The sequence below is a fragment of the Scyliorhinus torazame genome, chromosome 11, assembly GCF_047496885.1.
Source record: "Scyliorhinus torazame isolate Kashiwa2021f chromosome 11, sScyTor2.1, whole genome shotgun sequence".
NCBI classification, from domain to species: Eukaryota; Metazoa; Chordata; class Chondrichthyes; order Carcharhiniformes; family Scyliorhinidae; genus Scyliorhinus; species Scyliorhinus torazame.
In genome coordinates this window covers 2657808-2682624 of record NC_092717.1, presented here as the reverse complement: position 1 = coordinate 2682624, position 24817 = coordinate 2657808, and the positions used below count along the sequence as shown (strand labels likewise).

The 24817-nt window shown below is 51.3% G+C and overlaps 1 protein-coding gene across 2 annotated transcripts in view; it reads right to left on the bottom strand.

Moving 5' to 3' along the window:
* Nucleotides 1–18688: 18688 nt before the first annotated feature.
* The window catches only part of bbs9 (Bardet-Biedl syndrome 9), a 597963-nt gene continuing 591834 nt past the window's right edge, over nt 18689–24817 (bottom strand). For both annotated transcript variants that reach the window (XM_072466853.1, XM_072466854.1), the window contains one exon: nt 18689–19400. In XM_072466853.1, coding sequence (XP_072322954.1) covers nt 19348–19400 — 53 coding nt within the window. In that variant the 3' untranslated portion in view covers nt 18689–19347. The remainder of the gene's footprint in view (nt 19401–24817) is intronic.

Sequence of the window (24817 nt, the reverse complement as noted above, 5' to 3'; positions counted from 1 at the left end):
TATCGGGAGTCAGGGTAGGGAAATGAGCAAAGAGGTGATGATGGACGGGACTTGATGTGAATTTGGATGTGACCAACAAAGGTTTTCTGATGATCTGCCTGTGCGTATTTGCATTCTGACCCCATAATTTCAGGGTGCAATCAGGACTAAAGAGGGAGTGACCTGAGGAGAGAAGGTTCCGGTAAATTTTGCCCACAGCCCGATGTGTTGCTGCAATTATACAGGGACTTGGTGAGGCCACACCTGGAGTATTGTGGGCAGTTTCGGTCTCCTTCTCTGAGGAAGGATGTTCTTGCTCTCGAGGGAGAGCAGCGAAGGTTTACCAGACTGATTCCAGGGATGGCGGGACTGTCATATGAGGAGAGATTGACTCGGTTGGGATTGTTCTCGCTGGAGTTCAGAAGAATGAGGGGATCTCATAGATCCCATTCCACGTGGTGCGAGGTGCGCCATGAGCTGGCACATATGTGCGACCGTCTCCCTGCTGAACCGTAGTCACCTCCTGCATGTGATGTCCGTTAGGGCCTCGAACGACATTCTGTCACGGTACACCCTCGGCCTTGCTGGACGCCTGTGGCGCCCTGGCACCACCATCAGTGGATCCTCGTGCTCCACCTGCTCCTCCTCCTCCTCCTCCTGCTCCCCCCCAAGCACTTCCTCTGCATTCCTCGCCGTCTGGCGGTCAATGTTCCCCTCGGCATCCCCCTGTACATTCGGGTCCTGAGCGCCTGCGGCCTGCGCGGCGACGACGGGCCACTCCGCGGCCATCCCCTCTGCTGCACCGGCAACCGCTGCATCTGCAGCCACTGTGGGCCGTCCGACTCTACGCTGCCGGATGGCAAACTCCAGAACTGCGGCTCCAACCACGGCGGTGAACATCGCTGTCTGGTTGGCATACATGGTGACCTGCAGGAGGGTGGTGGGGGGCAGAGAAACGACATGTTACACGGAGGTTCCTCCACACCTCGCCAGCCGGGCTGCATGGGATCCCTGTGTGCCCCGGTGGCCTGGTCGCCCTGCAGACACGCAGCCAGCCTAACCCCTGGTCACTGTCTGCGCCCAACGGTCAGTTCACACCGTCCTCCTCACCAGTCTGCCCCTCGCCTGTGCCCATCAGCCACACGCACCCTGCGGCCGTGTCCTCGTCACCGTCCTGCCATATCAGGGCGGCTGATATGTGGCATCCGCGGATGGACGATACCATCCACACTCTCCCTCACCCCCCTCCCACCTGCACACTCTCCCTCACCCCCCTCCCACCTGCACACTCTCCCTCACCCCCCTCCCACCTGCACACTCTCCCTCACCCCCCTCCCACCTGCACACTCTCTCACCCCCTCCCACCTGCACACTCTCCCTCACCCCCCTCCCACCTGCACACTCTCCCTCACCCCCCTCCCACCTGCACACTCTCCCTCACCCCCCTCCCACCTGCACACTCTCCCTCACCCCCCTCCCACCTGCACACTCTCTCACCCCCTCCCACCTGCACACTCTCCCTCACCCCCCTCCTCCACACTCTCCCTCACCCCCCTCCCACCTCCACACTCTCCCTCACCCCCCTCCCACCTCCACTCTCCCTCACCCCCCTCCCACCTGCACACTCTCCCTCACCCCCCTCCTCCACACTCTCCCTCACCCCCCTCCCACCTGCACACTCTCCCTCACCCCCTCCCACCTGCACACTCTCCCTCACCCCCCTCCTCCACACTCTCCCTCACCCCCCTCCCACCTCCACACTCTCCCGCCCCCCCCTCCCACCTGCACACTCTCCCTCACCCCCCCCCCCACCTGCACTCCGCTCCCTCACCCCCCTCCCACCTCCACACTCTCCCGCCCCCCCTCCCACCTGCACACTCTCCCACCCCCCCTCCCACCTCCACACTCTCCTTCACCCCCCTCCCACCTCCACACTCTCCCACCCCCCTCCCACCTCCACACTCTCCCTCACCCCCCTCCCACCTCCACACTCTCCCTCACCCCCCTCCCACCTGCACACTCTCCCTTACCCCCTCCCACCTGCACCCTCTCCCTCACCCCCCCCACCTGCACACTCTCCCTCATCCCCTCCAACCTGCACACTCTCCCTCACCCCCCCCACCTGCACACTCTCCCTCATCCCCCCTCCCACCTGCACACTCTCCCTCACCCCCCCCTCCCACCTGCACACTCTCCCTCACCCCCCCCCTCCCACCTGGACACTCTTCCTCACCCCCCTCCCACCTGCACACTCTCCCTCACCCCCCCTCCCACCTGCACACTCTCCTTCACCCCCCCCACCTGCACACTCTCCCACCCCCCCTCCCAACTGCACACTCTCCTGTACCCCCCTCCCACCTGCACCCTCTCCCAACCCCCCACCTGCACACTCTCCCTCACCCCTCCCACCTGCACACTCTCCCTCACCCCCCCACCTGCACGCTCTCCCACCCCCCTCCCACCTGCACCCTCTCCCACCCCCCACCTGCACACTCTCCCTCACCCCCCCACCTGCACGCTCTCCCACCCCCCCTCCCACCTGCACACTCTCCCTCACCCCTCCCACCTGCACACTCTCCCTCACCCCCTCCCACCTGCACACTCTCCCTACTCCCCCTCTCCCACCTGCACCCTCTCCCACCCACCCCACCTGCACACTCCCCTCCCACCTGCACACTCTCCCTCACACCCTCCCACCTGCACCCTCTCCTACCCCCCTCCCACCTGCACCCTCTCCCCCCCCACCTGCACCCTCTCCCACCCCCCCACCTGCACACTCTCCCGCACCCCCCCCACCTGCACACTCACCCACCCCCCCACCTGCACACTCTCCCCCCCACCTGCACACTCTCCCACCCCCTCCCACCTGCACCCTCTCCCCCCCCACCTGCACCCTCTCCCACCCCCCCCACCTGCACACTCTCTCGCACCCCCCCACCTGCACACTCTCCCCCCCCCACCTGCACGCTCTCACACCCCCCCCACCTGCACACTCTCCCTCACATCCTCCCACCTGCACCCTGTCCCTCACCCCCCTCCCACCTGCACCCTCTCCCTCACCCCCCTCCCACCTGCACCCTGTCCCTCACCCCCCCCACCTGCACCCTCTCCCACACCCCCCCCCACCTGCACCCTCTCCCTCACCCCCCTCCCACCTGCACCCTCTCCCACCCCCCCTCCCACCTGCACCCTCTCCCACCCCCCCCACCTGCACACTCTCCTGCACCCCCCCCACCTGCACACTCTCCCACCCCCCCCACCTGCACACTCTCCCACACACCCCCACCTGCACACTCTCCCTCACACCCTCCCACCTGCACCCTGTCCCTCACCCCCCTCCCACCTGCACCCTCTCCCTCACCCCCCTCCCACCTGCACCATGTCCCTCACCCACCTGCACCCTCTCCCACACCCCCCCTCCCACCTGCACCCTCTCCCTCACCCCCCTCCCACCTGCACCCTCTCCCACACCCCCCTCCCACCTGCACCCTCTCCCACCCCCCCTCCCACCTGCACCCTCTCCCACCCCCCCACCTGCACACTCTCCTGCACCCCCCCCACCTGCACCCTCTCCCACCCCCCTCCCACCTGCACCCTCTCCCACCCCCCCACCTGCACACTCTCCTGCACCCCCCCCACCTGCACACTCTCCCACCCCCCCACCTGCACACTCTCCCACACCCCCCACCTGCACTCTCCCGCAACCCCCCCCACCTGCACACTCTCCCGCACCCTTCCCACCTGCACACTCTCCCCCTCCCCCATGCACCCTCTCCCCCCCCCCCCCCACCTGCACCCTCTCCCACCCCCCACCTGCACACGCTCCCACACACCCCCTTTGGCTGCAGCCTTCCCGGGGAAGCCGACCCGGTCTCCGGGCGCTGTGCTACAGTCCGCTCACCTCCTCCCTGCTCAGCGTCAGCCAGCACGATTCTAACCCAGAGACTCTGATTCTAACCCAGACGCTCAGATTCTGACCTACCTGCAGCTGGTTTTAGGACTTCCTGCCCAGTTGCTAGTTGGATTTTATTTTTATTTTAGTTCATATGAGAAGCCAATAGACACACATTTAATAATTTGTTTAAATTGCATCGGGTAGTACAGGAATAATGGGCCAGCTTTCTCAGACACAATGGAGAACCGGAACCTCTGGACGGTCTGTAAAGTTGCTCAAATACTCAGAACAGGGACAGGGATTGAACAACTGCTGCACGATTCGGGAACAGACAGCCTCCGATGGGTTTAACAAGGATCTTTTGTGGGTCGAGTGTTTTGGCGCCTGTTGGGAGGTAATCTATGGTGCTATTCATGAATGGGACGCGATTGCTAACCACAAGCTGGGAGCCGGTGCTACCTGTGCTGGCAGAGAGAGGGAGAGAGAGGTGGCCAAATATTCACTTCCACTCCGCTCAGAGGTGACCAGAGTGGCCCCGCCTCACCCCAGCCAGAGGATCCAGAATGACTGCCACATTCACAGTGAAATGTTCACATCCCAGTTTGTGCTCAGTGAGCCGGTCTGGTCTGAATGGGGCTCCTGTCCCTGTGTGAAACCAGGGGCTTCAGGCAAAACACCTCCAATCGCTAAAACAAACCTATCCAGGTTGTGCTGCACACACACACTGTCTGCTGTACAACACACAAACATCAGCATTTGCAATGGTAATTGTTTATGTAAACATGTCACACAGTAATACTATCTTCCACCAGCAGAGGCATTCCATCACCACTGGCGGCAGAGCTATAGGGCCTCTCACAGTCTGAGGGTGTCCCAAGGCCAGTGACAAGCCTGGCACAGTAAGAATTCTTACAACACCAGGTTAAAGTCCAACAGGTTTGTTTCAAACACTAGCTTTTGGAGCACTGCTCCTTCCTCAGGCGCAGGGAGCACCTTCCTCAGGCGCAGGGAGCGGCCTCAGTTTCAAGATGGTCCTCCCGCACACCCTCAGTCCTCCACTGGAGCATCAACCTAGATACTCAAATCTCGAGAGCAGAATTTGAATCCACAACCCTCCAGCCCACTGAGTTCCTTGGGACATGTGAAGAATTGCAGCTGAATCATATTGGAGGAGAAATGTTAACTCTGTTTCTCGCTCCATATTTGCTGCCAGGCCCTGCTCAGCTTTTCCAACACTTTGATTTTATTTTGGACATCTGAAGGTGTAACTACGTAGGACGTTTATTGGTGTTTATCATAAAATCACACCAAAGGCATCATAACAAAGACAGAATTATATCTGTGCACCCAGTTCAATTATTAGTTGACCAACACATACACACATAACTGGCTTCTCCTGCCATTGTTGAGCCAGCCACAGGACAAATTGTTTTGTTCCTGTGACATTGTTCTGAGAGTGTTAATGTTATATCAATGTATGATACCCACAACGTTTTAACATCCTGCTTAGAATGCCCCTTCTGTAAACTTTTTCCATTGAGTTTTTTGAAAATCTGTCCACGTTACAGTTGGCTGCAGAATTACTGCTCCTGTGGTAGAACATATTCAGAATCTTCAATGATGGTTTGTGAATCAACTAAATGAAAATGGCAGTCAGACTGAATTGATTTTTTTACAATGCAGATCAATACAACAACAGTATAACTCCTGGCCTGACAAAGTAGTAACCAAACAACCTGTATATCCAAGCTCCGAATGTAGGGAATGGCCCAGGAAACCACTCAGACGTGGGGGTGTAAGGAACAGGAGCAGGAATCGGCCAAACCAGCCTCTGTTCCCCATTCAATAAGATCAGGGCTGACCTCCTATTCTAACTCTGCTTTCCCGCTATATCTCGCGATTCTGTAAGCACCCAAAATCTAATATTACAAGAAATAAGAGTGACTGACATAGCAGATGGATAAAGAACATTTGGGCCATGGAGCCTGCTCCTTATAGTCCTGATGGGACAGAGCACCAGGACCCCGAGTCAACCTCCTCCAACCATCATTGTTCAAGAGGGAAAAATAAAAACAAAGAGATTGCTAAAAAATTGAAGGTTAAAAAATCTGGGTTACTCCTCTTGGACCTGGAAGCTGATTAAACCAAGTTGCAGGAGAGCAGTGACAATGAAGTCTGCTGACACTGCACAAAACATTCCCACCTCCACTATTAGCCACTGATAGGGGCTCACGTAGTCGGCTCCCTTTTGAACCACAGCAGTGAAACAATGCTCATTACCTCAGCCAATTACTTTCTCGAGTCTGGTGACCCTCAAGTTAAAAAGAGAAAGCTTGAGTTCTAACTGGCTTATCAAATGTAAATGCATGTTCCCTCACCAACCCATCGACATTGAATTAATGTCGATGCAGAACAATGCCTTCATTACGAATTATACCTTCTCCTCCCCAGGCAATATGCACACCAAAGCTTTCCAGGAAATTATACAAAACAGTCTTTGGTTGCTGACTGAAATCTTCTTGTCTTGTTGGCTGGAGGGAAGGTTGTCCAGGGAAGAGAGTCCATGTTGTCATTTCTGGAACAGGTGAAGCAGCAGCTTGTTTGCGATTACTGACTAGGCTCCAGTGAGGCGATTCTAGGGACATTTAGAGCCCTAGACATTACTGTTGTTGTTCTCCTCACACAGTGGCTATCACAAGCATTGCAGTCATTCAGTGAATTTATTCTTCCTATGTTCAATAATTCTTATTGCTCCAAAAGCTCAAGTGCAGCTCTGAAGATGATGAATTGGAATGCTGAACAGGAGTAGTTCCCTCAGCCCTCGGAGAATTCAGCACGATCATGGATGATCTATATCACAGCTCCATCTATCTACTTTGGTTCTGTAATCCTGAATACCATTTCCTAACAGAGACTTATCAATCTTACTTTTGCAACTTCCCGCTGCTCTGTAGCACTTTGGGGAGAGACGTCCAGATTTCCCCTCCCCTCTGTGCTAATATTCCTGACATCAACTTTGAATGGCCTGGCTCTGATTTCAAGGTTAAATCATCTTCTTCTGAACACCCCCCGCCACGAGAATCTGTTTTTTCTCAATCGACCCCATCAAAACCTTTAATCACCTCAACAGGTGAATGATTTTTTAATCAATATTTGCTGATAAATCTCACTTTGTGACATTAATTCCACTTCTTGCTGACAGACATATTGGGGAAGTAGCCAGATTTCAACTGTTGATCCTTACAATGGAACAATCTTCCCCAAATCATTCACCTTCCAGACATGTTTTCAACACCTGAGCATAGTAAAAATAATATTGAAATTATATAGTGTTTGGGTTATTGTCAGCTCAAACCCTTCAGGAAGGCATCTCTTTTCCCTGATGGAATTTCCTCTTCTGCTATATCTCGATAGTTTATACATGAACAAAGACTATTTTTGGTTGATCAGTCCACAAAACGGCTGTTTGACAGAATTTGAAGGAGTGACTAGCATGTGGGATTAGAAAACAAAAAAAACCCAACACATCAGTGAAAATGCTGATTAAAAATCTCTACCCACCCAATGTTGCAAATTAAAATGTGCAAAGAACATTTTAAAAGTAGGTACAGCAGCTCGGATGGCATTCTGGTTAATGTTCTGTTTCTAAAATATACTATCTAGCTGTACATTTCCAGGAAATGTACAACCCAGAACTCGGACAGCATGGGTGAGTTGCACCTGGGATTCCTTTGGGTTTCACAGAAACCCCAACACGTGCGCGGATAAACATGCTGATTAATGAAGAAGTGTCCAAATGTTCCCTGTGAAGAATGCACTTACCATCTAGTTGTCAACATTATTTTCTGTTGACCTACACGGGCATAGATGGGTCATCTCCAGGTACAGCTGGTGAGAGCTCTGAGCTAATATCAGTGCAAGAGGGTCGGGATAACAGGTGCCTTCTGCTCAGAACCCAGAGAATTTCCTGTAACTTTCCCACTTTGCTTTTATGTCTTTAGTCTGACACGATTACTTCCTGAATTAACTATTTGACATTTTGAACATATCCTTTTTAAGGAATTCACAAACACCCAAGATTGTGAGAAAATCCTCCAGACAACAAAATAGATTGTTGTCCTGGAAATATCATAAAATAGCCACCTCGCTTTGGAAGAACAGGATTGAACTTTGGTTCAGATACCTTGAAGTAAGGGTGGCACGGTGACACAGTGGTTAGCACAGCTGCCTCACTGCGCCGAGGACCCAGGTTCGATCCCGGCTCTGGGTCACTGTCCATGTGGAGTTTGCATATTCTCCCCATGTCTGCGTGGGTTTCACCCCCCACAACCCAAAGATGTGCAGGCTAGGTGGATTGACCACGCTTAATAATAATAATAATTGCTTATTGTCACAAATTGCCCCTTAATTGGAAAAAAAGAATTGGACAATTTAAATTTATATTTTTAAAAAAACCTTGAAATGGGAATAGTCTTTGTGGTTGCCAGCATTTACACAGTCATTGTGTCAGCATAGCAATTGACTTGAAAACCCCAACACGTAACCTGCTCAGGAACCTCAATGGTACAAAGTAGCATATTGGCATATCCAGCTGGGTGTGTCATTCACAAGTTAGGTGTGCATTTGTTTCTTCATTCTTACTCGTCCCCAAAAATGTCTATTGCACAAGTGGTCTATTTCTTTGCTTCAGGGCATGGAGCTAGAGGGTTTAACCCTGGCACAGTTTTCAACTTTCACAGTGTGCAGCAACTTGCATCATTTTATGGAGTACTAAAAATAGATAAATGTTCAAAGCTGCAATCAGACAAAAAATGGGCCCGGCACAAAAGGAGATTTCAGGAGGGGTAACAAAAGCTTGGTGAAATAGTTGGGCTTTAAGGAGAAGATGGAATTGGAGAGGCAGAGAGGCTGAGTGTAGTTCCACGCGTATTTTTGCAGTAATTTAAAAGTGATTGAAATTAATAAATATAACAGACAGTTCACCATAGTTATATCTCTGCGTTTACTTATATCCCAGGCCCAACCATCTCCAGTTGCTTCATTAGAAGTGGGGGTGTTTGCGGATGACTGCACAATGTTCAGCACCATTTGCGACTCCTCAGATACTGAAGCAGCCCATGTCCAAATGCAGCAAGACCTGGACAATATCCAGGCTCGGGCTGCGAAGCAGCAAGTAACAGACTCACCGCACACTTGGCAATGACCAACTCCAAAATGAGAGCATCTAATCATCGCCCCTTGACATTCAATGGCATTACCATTACAGAATCCCCCACAATCAACATCCTGGGGGTTACCATTGATCAGAAACTGAACTGGACCCAGACACATTAATACTGTGGCTACAAGAGCAGGTCAGAGGCTGGGAATTTTACGGCGAGTAATTCACTCCTGACCCCCCCCCCCCCATTAATTTAAATGCAGGGGTGGGGGGGGAACAAAATTGTTTTAATGAGGAAAATAAAATATTTGTCTACTAAGGTCAGTGGCTGGTTTTATAACTAGAAATTTTGAGTTTTTGACATGACCTTGCAGAATCATAGAATCCCTACAGTGCAGAAGGAGGCCATTCAGCCCATCGAGTCTGCACCAACACTCCGAAAGAGCACCCTACCCAGGCCTACTCCCCAGCCCTATCCCCGTAACCCCGCCTAACTGTTGGACACAAAGGAGCATTTTAGCACGGCCAATCCACCTAACCTACACATCTTTGGACTGCGGGAGGAAACTGGAGCACCCGGAGGAAACCCACGCAGACACGGGGAGGGTGTGCAGACTCCGCACAGTCAGCCGAGGCTGGAATTGAACTCGGGTCCCTGGAGCAGTGAGGCAGCAGTGCTAACCATTGTGCCATGTGTCATGAGCATAAACATAATTGTAAAATTATAAACAGTGACACACAAGGGTTTGACAGTATTGTTTCAAATATATAAATTGATTCATATATACAAGGACATCTGCAGAGTACAATGTTGAGCTAATCAATAAGAAAGATTTGACAAATGCACTAAAAGTTCAGTCTCATCTGATACCATCTGCCCAACTGATCAATCATTGTATGGAGCTGTGTGTTAGCTATTGTATCGATTTAACCTGAATACCAACTAAAGGATAATTGTTAGTAAGATAAAATTCTTCATAACCAGTGGAAAAATGAGTTAAAAAACTAAGAATCTTGTGCTGCATCAGACTTAGCAACCCCTGCAGTGTGTGGACAGAGAGAGTCACAATAGTTATTATTAATAATAATAATAATAATAATAATAATAATTGCTTATTGTCACAAGTAGGCTTCAATTAAGTTACTGTGAAAAGCCCCAGGTCGCCACATTCCGGCGCCTGGTCGGGGAGGCCGGTACGGCAATTGAATCCGCGCTGAAGCCTTGTTTTGCATTAGAAGACAGCTGCTTAGCCCACTGTGCTAAACCACTGTGCTAAAAACTGTAGCATGCATTTAAAGAGGTTCTCAGCAGTTGTTCCTGAATGAAGCCAAAGTATAGAATTCCTCACTGAGTCAGTAGTGGCCCTTTCAAAGAGCAGCTCAGCAAAAATGCCCAATAATTTGACACAAACAGACTCTCCTGTTTACCTCATGTCCAGTGAAGAGGTCTTTAAATGTGATCATTCCGGACATGGCCGCACTGTATGGTGTCTGGAATATCTGAGCTACGCACAAGACAAATCAGCGGAAAGGTCATCCGTGGGGAGGGTGAGGGGTGGGATTCACTGCTGCATGCCTCCTGGGATTGAATAGATACATCGAAGATGGGAGCAGGAGGAGGTCTTTTGGCCCTTCGAGCCTGCTCTGCCATTCATCACGACCATGGCCAATCATCCAACTCAATAGCCTAATCCTGATTTCTCCCCATAGCCTTTGATCCCATTCGCCCCAAGTGCTATATCCAGCCGCCTCTTGAATATATTCAATGTTTTAGCATCAACTACTTCCGGTGGGAATGAATTCCACAGGCTCACCACTCTCTGGGTGAAGAAATGTCTCCTTATCTCTGTCCGAAATGGTTTGCCCTGAATCCTCAGACTGTGACCCATCATTGGTAACATCTTCCCTGCATCTAGTCCTGTTAGAATTTTATAAGTCTCTATGAGATCCCCCCTCATTCTTCTGAACTCCAGCGAGAACAATCCCAACCGAGTCAATCTCTCCTCATATGACAGTCCCGCCATCCCTGGAATCAGCCTGGTAAACCTTCGCTGCTCTCCCTCGAGAGCAAGAACATCCTTCCTCACAGAAGGAGACCAAAACTGCCCACAATACTCCAGGTGTGGCCTCACCAAGGCCCTGTATAATTGCAGCAACACATCGGGCTGTGAGCAAAATTTACCGGAACATTCTCTTCTCAGGTCACTCCCTCTTTAGTCCTGATTGCACCCTGAAATTATGGGGTCAGAATGCAAATACGCACAGGCAGATCATCAGAAAACCTTTGTTGGTCACATCCAAATTCACATCAAGTCCCGTCCATCATCACCTCTTTGCTCATTTACCTACCCTGACTCCCGATACAGCAATGCCTCGATTTTATACCATTTTCCATCATTTTTAAATTTCCCTCACCCCTCTCTATCCCTGTAATCTCTTCCAGCCCGATTAACCTCCAATTCTGGCGTCTCAAGCACCTCAATTTTAATCATTCCACCATTGGCTGCCATAGCTTCAGCTGCCTGGGCCCTAAGCTCTCAAATGTCCTCTCTGAACCTCTCTACCCCTCAGCTCTTTAAGACATTGGGCTGGATTGTTCCGCCCCGCCCGCTACAAGATAGCCAAGGACGGGATGCGGACCATGTGAGGGTCCGTTGATCTCGGCCAGGAATTTCCGGTCAGTGGGGTGTGGCCAAAGACTCCTCCCATTGTCTCAAACCCTGGGCTAGATTCTCCGTCCCTGGGTCTAAGTGCTGAATCTAACGGAGGATCGGGGGAGCTCCATGTCAGGAAAATCAGCGCCACAACCGCACCGATTCCGCTACCGGTGAGGGGCTAGCGCTGGCATCGCGTGGAACACCCGCCAAACACACAAAAAACTGTGTGGGAATCGCCGGGTTCGTGATGGACACTTGTAGGGCTGACAAGCTGCAATCGCACATACACTTACACCCCCTCCCCACACATGCACCGACCACGCCCGAAAAGATAGCGGCGGTTGTGCTGGACTGCGCCCCCGTCCACTCTGCCCACACAGCCACCCCCCACTACTCCCCCCAGCCCTGGCAGAAGCCCCCCCGGCCAGCGGCACGACTGTCGGTGAAGTATGGTGGTGCTGGACACTGTCCGTACGCCCTCCCTTTCTCTCCGCAGACACCATGCCAGGTTCACGATTGTTGCGAGCACACGTGGACCGCGCCGTCGGGAACTCGGCCCATCGGAGGCGGAGCATCGTGGGTTGACCCGCTAATGAGATGCGAACGCGGTTGGAACTACGCGCGCCGTGCGTCGCAATGATGCCAATTTCGATGGGCCGGAGCATCGCGATTTAGTGACAAACCAGCGCTGCTGTGAATTTGCCGTCGGGAGCTATTCCCTGCCCGATCGCCGTTCCCGATTTCGGCGTCAGGAAATGGAAAATCCAGCCCCTTATCTTTCTGACCAAGCTTTTGACAACCTTTCCTAATATCTCCCTGTAAGGTTTGATTGGAAATGTTCCTTCGGAACCCTTTGGGATATTTACTTATGTTAAAGGTGAAAGTTGTTGTATATCAAATGAGAGGCCCCATCCACAACCTTCACACCTTCTACCTTCCTTTCCCAAATGCTACAGCTTTGCTGCCGGTTATATACACATCAATGGGAAATAGATACTGGCAAAAGTATGTCAATCAGTTCCAACCAGCGCAGGTAATAAGCTCCACACCCTGTAGTTTACTGTTCTCTAATATAAGCAGATAGTAATTCACGGTACACAAGCTGTAACTGCTCCATGATATAAATCCAAACCACAGCAGAATATTGAGTGGATCAAAGATAATTAACTGGAAAGTCACTGGAATACGGACACCAGAAAACACGATGGCACAGAAAAGGACAGAAAAGGTAAAGAAGTACATTTCTACAGTGCAACTCACCACCACAGAACATTCCAAAGTGTTTCATAGACAATTAAATATATTTCTAAAGTCGTAATGCAAGAAATAACAGATTGGACAGTCCATTTAAATCAGGACAATGTGATGTTTCATTGATCAGTTCAAAAGTGTTTCAAATAAACAGACAATGTATAAAATCAGATTAAAAGGAAACTCCAAACTTTGAAGAATACATGATAATTGCAGACACAGGGGCTGGCTCCTTTACGACTCTGACACACCTAGAACTCAAGTATTGCGGGCTTGAAGGGTGCTGTGCTCAACCTGGCTGCTGAAAACTTCAAACAGATTGTTAACACATTCTCCAGTCAACTATCATGTGTTATTTCATACATCTCAAACAAGACGTTTGGAATTTTACTCAGGTGCTGTAACAGCCCAGTGGGTGGTGGGATTGCCACTGGCGACTGTGAGATAGCTTTTTTATTATCTCATCAGTGACATTTAGTTTTATCCCAGAGCTGGATGCCAACATCAGTTTAAAATTGATCACCGCAACTGGTAATCTACGCCCTCGTTTTATACCAAGAAACTCCTAAACACAGACAACATCTCAAAACATGACTGTTCAATGCAGACCCCCCCTATTTAGATAACAAAGCGGTGATGCCTTATGATGTTCACAAGCCACAGGGTCTGATTATAAATTTGAGGGTTCTGCTGCCCTGGGTTCACCTCCCCCCTCCCCCACCAAGTGTGCCTCCCTGGGACGACCCATTGACTCCAGTGGGCTGATTTTCTAAATGGGGAAATGCTTCGGAAATCAGAAGCACAAAGGGACTTGGGAGTCCTTGTTCAGGATTCTCTTAAGGTTAATGTGCAGGTTCAGCCGGCAGTTAGGAAGGCAAATGCAATGTTAGCATTCATGTCGAGAGGGCTAGAATACAAGACCAGGGATGTATTTCTGAGGCTGTATAAGCTTCTGGTCAGACCCCATTTGGAGTATTGTAAGCAGTTTTGGGCCCCGCATCTAAGGAAGGATGTGCTGGCCTTGGAAAGGGTCCAGAGGAGATTCGCAAGGAGGGTCCCTGGAATGAAGAGCTTGTTGTATGAGGAACTGTGGAGGACTCTGGGTCTGTACTCTTTGGAGTTTAGAAGGATGAGGGGGGATCTTATTGAAACTTACAGGATACTGCGAGGCCTGGATAGAGTGGACGTGGAGAGGATGTTTCCACTTGTAGGAAAAACTAGAAGCAGAGGACACCATCTCAGACTAAAGGGACGATCCTTTAAAACTGAGATGAGGAGGAATTTCTTCAGCTAGAGGGTGATGAATCTGTGGAACTCTTTGCCGCAGAAGGCTGTGGAGGCCAATTCACTGAGTATCTTTAAGACAGAGATAGATAGGTTCTTGATTAATAAGGGGATCAGGGGTTATGGGAGAAGGCAGGAGAATGGGGATGAGAAAATATCAGCCATGATTGAATGGCGGAGCAGACTCGATGGGCCGAGTGGCCTAATTCTGCTCCTATGTCTGATGGTCTTATGGGGGGGCGGAACACCCAGCCTTTCTTGGCATGGATGGCAAGCAATGCCAACCCAGAAACGTAACTAAAATCAAATCAGGAAATGCTGGATAAACACAGCATATCCGTCAGGATCTGTGGAGAGAGATACAGAGTTAACGTTTTGAGTCGGTGTGACTTTTCTATAGAGGTTAGCTGCTGACCACAATCTGAGCTGTCTGTGTTAGGACTGCAGCCTCGACCATCACCACAGATTATACGGGCTACTGTGCGAAAGGAACCAAAAACATTGATGTTATCACAGAAGCAATATGTGCACAGGAAGATACCACAAAAAGCGATTTGTTAAATGATCAATCATTTATTTTTGGTTAGGGGATCAATATTGGCCCAGGGTCATCCAGGAGAACTCCCAAATTCAATGTTGAATAAGTGGCCATTGGGGCTTTAAAGTTCACCTGAGAGTTCACTCAGGATTTTGGATTAAAGCCTGACCTAAAAGATGGCACCTCTAACAGTGTGGCACTCCCTCAGGACTGACCCTCTGACAGTGTGGCACTCCCTCAGTACTGACCCTCTGACAGTGCGGCACTCCCTCAGGACTGACCCTCTGACAGTGCGGCACTCCCTCAGTACTGACCCTCTAACAGTGTGGCACTCCCTCAGGACTGACCCTCTGACAGTGTGGCACTCCCTCAGTACTGACCCTCTAACAGTGTGGCACTCCCTCAGTACTGACCCTCTGACAGTGCAGCACGCCCTCAGTACTGACCCTCTGACAGTGCGGCACTCCCTCAGGACTGACCCTCTGACAGTGCGGCACTCCCTCAGGACTGACCCTCTAACAGTGCAGCACTCCCTCAGTACTGACCCTCTGACAGTGCAGCATTCCCTCAGTACTGACCCTTTGACAGTGCAGCACTTCCTCAGTACTGACCCTCTGACAGTGCGGCACTCCCTCAGTACTGACCCTCTGACAGTGCGGCACTCCCTCAGTACTGACCCACTGACAGCGCGGGGTTCCCTTAGCACTGACCCTCTGACAGGGCGGGGTTCCCTCAGCACTGACCCTCTGACAGTGCAGCACTCCCTCAGTACTGAACCTCTGACAGTGCAGCACTCTCTCAGTACTGACCCTCTGACAGTGCAGCACTCCCTCAGTACAGACCCTCTGACAGTGCAGCACTCCCTCAGTACTGACCCTCTGACAGTGCGGCACTCCCTCAGTACTGACCCTCTGACAGTGCGGCACTCCCTCAGTACTGACCCTCTGACAGTGCAGCACTCCCTCAGTACTGACCCTCTGACAGTGCAGCACTCCCTCAGTACTGACCCTATGACAATGCGGCACTCCCTCAGTACTGACCCTCTGACAGTGCAGCACTCCCTCAGTACTGACCCTCTGACAGTGCAGCACTCCCTCAGTACTGACCCTCTGACAGTGCAGCACTCCCTCAGTACTGACCCTCTGACAGTGCAGCACTCCCTCAGTACTGACCCTCTGACAGTGCAGCACTCACTCAGTACTGACCCTCTGACAGTGCGGCACTCCCTCAGTACTGACCCTCTGACAGTGCGGCACTCCCTCAGTACTGACCCTCTGACAGTGCGGCACTCCCTCAGTACTGACCCTCTGACAGTGCGGCACTCCCTCAGTACTGACCCTCTGACAGTGCGGCACTCCCTCAGTACTGACCCTCTGACAGTGCGGCACTCCCTCAGTACTGACCCTCTGACAGTGCAGCACTCCCTCAGTACTGACCCTCTGACAGTGCGGCACTCCCTCAGTACTGACCCTCTGACAGTGCAGCACTCCCTCAGTACTGACCCTCTGACAGTGCAGCACTCCCTCAGTACTGACCCTCTGACAGTGCGGCACTCCCTCAGTACTGACCCTCTGACAGTGCAGCACTCCCTCAGTACTGACCCTCTGACAGTGCGGCACTCCCTCAGTACTGACCCTCTGACAGTGCAGCACTCCCTCAGTACTGACCCTCTGACAGTGTGCCACTCCCTCAGTGCTGACCCTCTGACAGTGCGGCACTCCCTCAGTACTGACCCTCTGACAGTGCGGCACTCCCTCAGTACTGACCCTCTGACAGTGCGGCACTCCCTCAGTACTGACCCTCTGACAGTGCAGCACTCCCTCAGTACTGACCCTCTGACAGTGCGGCACTCCCTCAGTACTGACCCTCTGACAGTGCAGCACTCCCTCAGTACTGACCCTCTGACAGTGCGGCACTCCCTCAGTACTGACCCTCTGACAGTGCAGCACTCCCTCAGTACTGACCCTCTGACAGTGTGCCACTCCCTCAGTGCTGACCCTCTGACAGTGCGGCACTCCCTCAGTACTGACCCTCTGACAGTGCGGCACTCCCTCAGTACTGACCCTCTGACAGTGCGGCTCTCCCTCAGTACTGACCCTCTGACAGTGCGGCACTCCCTCAGTACTGACCCTCTGACAGTGCGGCACTCACTCAGTACTGACCCTCTGACAGTGCGGCACTCCCTCAGTACTGACCCTCTGACAGTGCGGCACTCCCTCAGTACTGACCCTCTGACAGTGCGGCACTCCCTCAGTGCTGATCCTCTGACAGTGAGGCATTCCCTCAGTACTGACCCTCTGACAGTGCGGCACTCACTCAGTACTGACCCTCTGACAGTGCAGCACTCCCTCAGTACTGACCCTCTGACAGTGCAGCACTCCCTCAGTACTGACCCTCTGACAGTGCAGCACTCCCTCAGAGATGGCAGCCTCGATTTTGTGGTGAAATGCTGCACTCGGTCCTGTACCCAGAGGTAAGATGGAACCTGAAAGACAGGCCTGGGGTTCCCAGCAGTCCCTCGGGCAGATCAAAGACTTCGAAATAGCCGTTGACATTTATTCTGGTTTGTTATTTAAGCACCTGGTGATATTGCCAAGAAAGTACAGGTTAGAATATTGTACACCAGAACTTGGCTCAGTAATGTAGATAAGATTACAGTTAAAGATTATATGAGTTTCGAACAAGATGGAGTTTTGTTATCGACGAATACCCAATTGTGCTAACTTGACCACAAACAGGTAGTTGAAATGCGTTGTCAATAAAGTTAATCTTTTATATATAAAAATAACAAAGTTTAAATCCAGCAATGACACAAAAACGGGAGCAGTAAGTTAAACATTGGAATAACAGTAACAGAATATATACAGGTAACAACGACGAATAATATCACAGCATTTACTGATGACATCAGCAATGGATTTAAATAAGAATCGTAGAATTCACAGCACAGGAGGCCATTCAGCCCATCACGTCTGCACCGGCCCTTGGAAAGACCACGCTACCCAAGCCCATACCTCCATCCTATCCCCACACCTCCACCCTATCCCCGTAACCCCACCGAACCATTTTTGGACACTATGGGCAATTTATCATGGCCAATCCACCTAACCTGCACGGCTTTGGACTGTGGGAGGAAATGGGAGCACCCGGAGGAAACCCACGCAGACACGGGGAGGATGTGCAGACTCCGCACAGACAGTGACCCAAGCTGGGAATCGAACCTGGGACCCTGGAGCTGTGAAGCAACTGTGCTAACCACTGTGCTATATGCAATATAATAACACACTACAACACTAATGAAAAAAGAAAAAAACTTCAATGTGAATAACAATGAGGGGAGATGTAGAATAAGCAGCCAACTTGCTCTCATACATTTTACACCATTATACAAGGTTTAAGATCTACTCCTTGTTGCCTGCACATGCAGGATCAGCTCAGCCTAACCCACCAAAATCAATGAGGTCATGGATTTAGCAAAGTGGTTGGTCTAAAGTACAGCATTGATTGGTGAAGCAGTATGGAAAATGTGTGCACTGGGAAATAATAAAGAATTGAGATGTGCTGATATTTGCAAATGAGTCCCCAGTGATGAGTGATTTGGATTGCATACATAAGGATATTCTGGTGAGGGAGCCGGAGCCTGATGGCCACCTGGTTCAGGTAAATGGTGACATGAGCCCAGGGCTGATGTGTGCCACCGTGATGATCAGTGGCCAGAGGGTTTGGCAACAGACGGTGACACCGCAAAGAACCCAGAGCCACTCTTCAAAAGCCATTTGTGGCAGAACCTGCTTCTCACGGATTGGACTCTTCAATCATCAGAAAAAGTGACCCGAATCCAGCCAATCCCCAACAGATTCGCTGCTTATTCATCATCAGACATAGATGGAAGAATGCCAAGGACAAGTGATTTAACACCAGGATTCATGATAAACCTTTTAATTTATTTAACAAGCAACTTTACATTTAGGAAGATAGATAGAAAACGGTGTCTTCCTTCATTTACTCGCTATACGTATCTGAAAACAGGAACAAATTGAAATTTGTCGCATGGGTTTGCAGTTTCTAAAAATGCCTGAGAATCCAGTTAATATTAATTAACAGCTAGTAAATCTACCGCTCATTAGTTCATATAACAAATAAAGTATAATATTGACAAGAATATAGTAATGATGCTGTGCACAATGTAAGGGAAATAGGAACACTAAAGCTGAGTGCCGGGTATGTGGAAATGACAAACGCTCTTCCCAGCAAAATATATTTGACTATAAACGCAATAATTTCTGTGCGTGTACTGAAAAGGATCAATGTCTACTCCGCTTGCGTTCAGTCAGCGTAATGAAACCTTTGGCCAGCAGAAACACTTTGAAAATAGGAACATGAAATACTACTCACAGGAAGTTCTCACAATCCATGCAGCTCTTAAACAAGCTGCATTTTGGCTGACGGTCCAAGCTAAGGGACATTACAGAGTTGCTATTGTGAAGATCATACACGCACAGACTGATTTGGCCCCACAGCAGCTTCTGGAGTCTGCACATCACTGGCTGTGGAAAAGCAGAGCCCAGCTGCTGGTCCACTTCTATCCATCTTCGGGAATCACAGGGTTTTCCTCTGCACCATCCTGGGAACAATCTTGAAAAACATGAATTTAAGTGACAGGGAATCAAACAAACTTAAATACATCAGGTTTAAATAGTCTGATTTTTAGTTAAACTTGTTTAATTTTCCAAGAAAGCACAACAGCGCCTATACTTGCTCAGGAAACTAAGGAAACTCGGCATGTCCACATTAACCCTTGCCAACTTTTACAGATGCACCATAGAAAGCATCCTATCGGGCTGCATCACAGCCTGGTATGGCAACTGCTCGGCCCAGGACCGCAAGAAACTTCAGAGAGTCGTGAACACCGCCCAGTCCATCACACAAACCTGCCTCCCATCCATTGACTCCATTTACACCTCCCGCTGCCTGGGAAAAGCGGGCAGCATAGTCAAAGATCACTCCCACCTGGCTTACTCACTCTTCCAAATTCTTCCATTGGGCAGGAGATACAGAAGTCTGAGAACACGCACGAACAGACTCAAAAACAGCTTCTTCCCCACTGTCACCAGACTCCTAAATGACCTTTAGTCCATAAGACTAAAGGTCAGTCTTATGGACTGACCTCATTAACACTACACCCTGTATGCTTCATCCGATGCCAGTGCTTATGTAGTTACATTGTATATGTTGTGTTGCCCTATTATGTATTTTCTTTTATTCCCTTTTCTTCTCATATACTTAATGATCTGTTGAGCTGCTCGCAGAAAAATACTTTTCACTGTACCTCGGTACACGTGACAATAAACAAATCCAATCCAATCCAGTCCAATCCAATCCAATTTTTATTTTATTTGTTAAGATTGTTCTCAATCGCAAGGGAATTTCAAATTAAGATGACAGACTTCAATTTTAGACATGCTAGTTCCATATGGTAGTATTTAATTTAAAGAATACTGTGGAATGAAGAGGAAATTAGGCATCATGGTACAGGCAGTAGAAGCTTAACTAAGACACACGGTTCTGCGGAATGATCCTTTCAGTGTGCCTGCTCAGGTGCCTTGCTGTTCGCTGAATCTGGAGGAATATACATTTTGCAATAACAATAAACATTTGCAGAGAGCACCCAATTCTCTGGGTAAGTGTTGGAAAAGGGGACACGCAACAGTATTCAAAGTGAGCACAACAAATTAACCGGCTGGGAAAGGTGATGGATCTTACTGTTGAAATCAATGTAAAATAAATCACCACCAAGAAACCTTTAAACAGCTACAATGTGGCCCTTAATTAGTAAAACATCCCAATGTTGCTCCACCTATAGAGTTCAGGGTTATTACCACCTCCTATAGAGTTCAGGATTATTACCACCTCCTATAGAGTTCAGGATTATTACCACCTCCTATAGAGTTCAGGATTATTACCACCTCCTATAGAGTTCAGGATTATTACCACCTCCTATAGAGTTCAGGATTATTACCACCTCCTATAGAGTTCAGGATTATTACCCACTCTGAGAGAGTTCAGGATTATTACCACCTCCTATAGAGTTCAGGATTATTACCCCCTCCGAGGGAGATCAGGATTATTACCCCTTCTGAGAGAGTTCAGGATTATTACCACCTCCTATAGAGTTCAGGATTATTACCCCCTCCGAGGGAGATCAGGATTATTACCCCTTCTGAGAGAGTTCAGGATTATTACCACCTCCTATAGAGTTCAGGATTATTACCCACTCTGAGAGAGTTCAGGATTATTACCCCTTCTGAGAGAGTTCAGGATTATTACCACCTCCTTTAGAGTTCAGGGTTATTACCACCTCCTATAGAGTTCAGGATTATTACCACCTCCGAGAGAGTTCAGGATTATTACCCCCTGCGAGAGAGTTCAGGATTATTACCCCCTCCTATAGAGTTCAGGATTATTACCCCCTCCTATAGAGTTCAGGATTATTACCACCTCCGAGGGAGATCAGGATTATTACCCCTTCTGAGAGAGTTCAGGATTATTACCACCTCCTATAGAGTTCAGGATTATTACCCCCTCCTATAGAGTTCAGGATTATTACCACCTCCGAGGGAGATCAGGATTATTACCCCTTCTGAGAGAGTTCAGGATTATTACCACCTCCTATAGAGTTCAGGATTATTACCCCCTGCGAGAGAGTTCAGGATTATTACCCCCTCCTAGAGAGTTCAGGATTATTACCACCTCCTATAGAGTTCAGGATTATTGCCACCTCCTATAGAGTTCAGGATTATTACCCCCTCCGAGAGAGTTCAGGATTATTACTCTTTCCTATAGAGTTCAGGATTATTACCCCCTCCGAGAGAGTTCAGGATTATTACTCTTTCCTATAGAGTTCAAGATTATTACCCCCTCCTATAGAGTTCAGGATTATTACTTCCTCCTATAAAGTACAGGATTATTATCCTTCCTATAGAGTTCAGGATTATTACACTCTACTATAGAGTACAGGATTATTACCACCTCCTATAGAGTTCAAGATTATTACCCCCTCCTATAGAGTACAGGATTATTAGCCCTCTGAGACAGTTCAGGATTATTACCACGTCCTACAGAGTTCAGGATTATTACCACCTCCTATAGAGTTCAGGATTATTACTCCTTCCTATAGAATTCAGGATTATTACTCCCTCCTGTAGAGCTCAGGATTATTACGCCTCTGAGAGAGTTCAGGATTATTACCCCCTCTGAGAGTGTTCAGGATTATTACTCTCTCCTATAGAGTTCAGGATTATTACTTCCTCCTCTTGAGTTCAGGGTTATTACCCCCCTCCGAGAGTGTTCCGGATTATTACCCCTTCCAATAGAGTTCAGGATTATTACCCCCTCTGAGAGTGTTCAGGATTATTACCTCTTCTTGTAGTGTTCAGGATTATTACCCCCTCCAATAGAGTTCAGGATTATTACTCCCTCCTCTTGAGTTCAGGGTTATTACCCCCTCCGAGAGTGGTCAGGATTATTACCCCCTCCGAGATTGTTCAGGATTATTACCCCCTCCGAGATTGTTCAGGATTATTACCCCCTCTGAGAGTGTTCAGGATTATTACCCCCTCCGAGAGTGGTCAGGATTATTACCCCCTCCGAGAGTGGTCAGGATTATTACCCCCTCCGAGTGTCCAGGATTATTACCCCCTCCGAGAGTGTCCAGGATTATTACCCCCTCCGAGTGTCCAGGATTATTACCCCCTCCGAGAGTGTCCAGGATTATTACCCCCTCCGAGAGTGTCCAGGATTATTACCCCCTCCGAGAGTGTCCAGGATTATTACCCCCTCCAATAGAGTTCAGGATTATTACTTCCTCCTCTTGAGTTCAGGGTTATTACCCCCTCCGAGAGTGGTCAGGATTATTACCCCCTCTGAGAGTGTTCAGGATTATTACCCCCTCTGAGAGTGTTCAGGATTATTACCCCCTCCGAGAGTGGTCAGGATTATTACCCCCTCTGAGTGTCCAGGATTATTACCCCCTCCGAGAGTGTCCAGGATTATTACCCCCTCCGAGTGTCCAGGATTATTACCCCCTCCAAGAGTGTCCAGGATTATTACCCCCTCCGAGAGTGTTCAGGATTATTACCCCCTCTGCTGCCAGCCCAGTGCAGCCCATCCCAAACACCTTTTTGACAGAGTACCGAGGCAGGTTGAAACGTTTGTGAACAGGTATCTAATTTAATTATAATAATCTTTATTGTCACAAGTCGTCTTACATTAACACTGCAGTGAAGTCACTGTGAAAAAGTTTGTGCCCCAGCCCCTAACGCTATGCCGTGTGTTACACCCATGCCAACTTAACTGGTGTCTAACGTTCTGGCTTTACAGGCCATAGCGCTACGTCTAGCTCAGTGTTTTCCAACTTTTTTGCCCAGGACCCATCTTTACCAACCAGCCATCCTTCGCGACCCACGCCAGCCGACCTTCGCGACCCACGCCAGCCGACCTTCGTGACCCACGCCAGCCGACCTTCGCGACCCACGCCGGCCGACCTTCGCGACCCACGCCGGCCGACCTTCGCGACCCACGCCGGCTAATCTTTGTGACCCACGCCAGCCGACCTTCGCGACCCACGCCGGCCGACCTTCGCGACCCACGCCAGCCGACCTTCGCGACCCACGCCGGCCGACCTTCGCGACCCACGCCGGCTAATCTTTGTGACCCACGCAAGCCGACATTCGCGACCCACGCCGGCCGACCTTCGTGACCCACGCCGGCCGACCTTCGCGACCCACGGCGGCCGACCTTCGCGACCCACGCCGGCCGACCTTCGCGACCCACGCCGGCCGACCTTCGCGACCCACGTCGGCCGACCTTCGCGACCCACGCCGGCCGACCTTCGCGACCCACGCCGGCCGACCTTCGCGACCCACGCCGGCCGACCTTCGCGACCCACGCCGGCCGACCTTCGCGACCCACGCCGGCCGACCTTCGCGACCCACGCCGGCCGACCTTCGCGACCCACGCCCGCCGACCTTCGCGACCCACGCCGGCCGATCTTCGCGACCCACGCCGGCCGACCTTCGCGACCCACGCCGGCCGATCTTCGCGACCCACGCCGGCCGACCTTCGCGACCCACGCCGGCCGACCTTCACGACCCACGCCGGCCGACCTTCGCGACCCACGCCGGCCGACCTTCGCGACCCACGCCGGCCGACCTTCGCGACCCACGCCGGCCGACCTTCGCGACCCACGCCGGCCGACCTTCGCGACCCACGCCGGCCGACCTTCGCGACCCACGCCGGCCGACCTTCGCGACCCACGCCAGCCGACCTTCGCGACCCACGCCGGCCGACCTTCGCGACCCATGCCGGCCGACCTTCGCGACCCACGATGGCCGACCTTCGCGACCCACGCCGGCCGACCTTCGGGAGCACGCCGGCCGACCTTCGCGACCCACGCCGGCCGACCTTCGCGACCCACGCCGGCAGACCTTCGCGACCCCGCAAGCCGACCTTCGCGACCCACGCCGGCCGACCTTCGGGACCCACGCCGGCCGACCTTCGCGACCCACGCCGGCCGACCTTCGCGACCCACGCCGGCCGATCTTCGCGACCCACGCCGGCCGACCTTCGCGACCCACGCCGGCCGACCTTCGCGACCCACGCCGGCCGACCTTCGCGACCCACGCCGGCCGACCTTCGCGACCCACGCCGGCCGACCTTCGCGACCCACGCCGGCCGATCTTCGCGACCCACGCCGGCCGACCTTCGGGACCCACGCCGGCCGACCTTCGCGACCCACGCCGGCCGATCTTCGCGACCCACGCCGGCCGACCTTCGCGACCCACGCCGGCCGACCTTCGCGACCCACGCCGGCTAATCTTTGTGACCCACGCCAGCCGATCTTCGCGACCCACGCCGGCCGATTCTCGTAACCCACTCCGGCCGACCTTCGCGACCCACGCCGGCCGACCTTCGCGACCCACGCCGGCTAATCTTTGTGACCCACGCCAGCCGATCTTCGCGACCCACGCCGTCCGATTCTCGTAACCCACGCC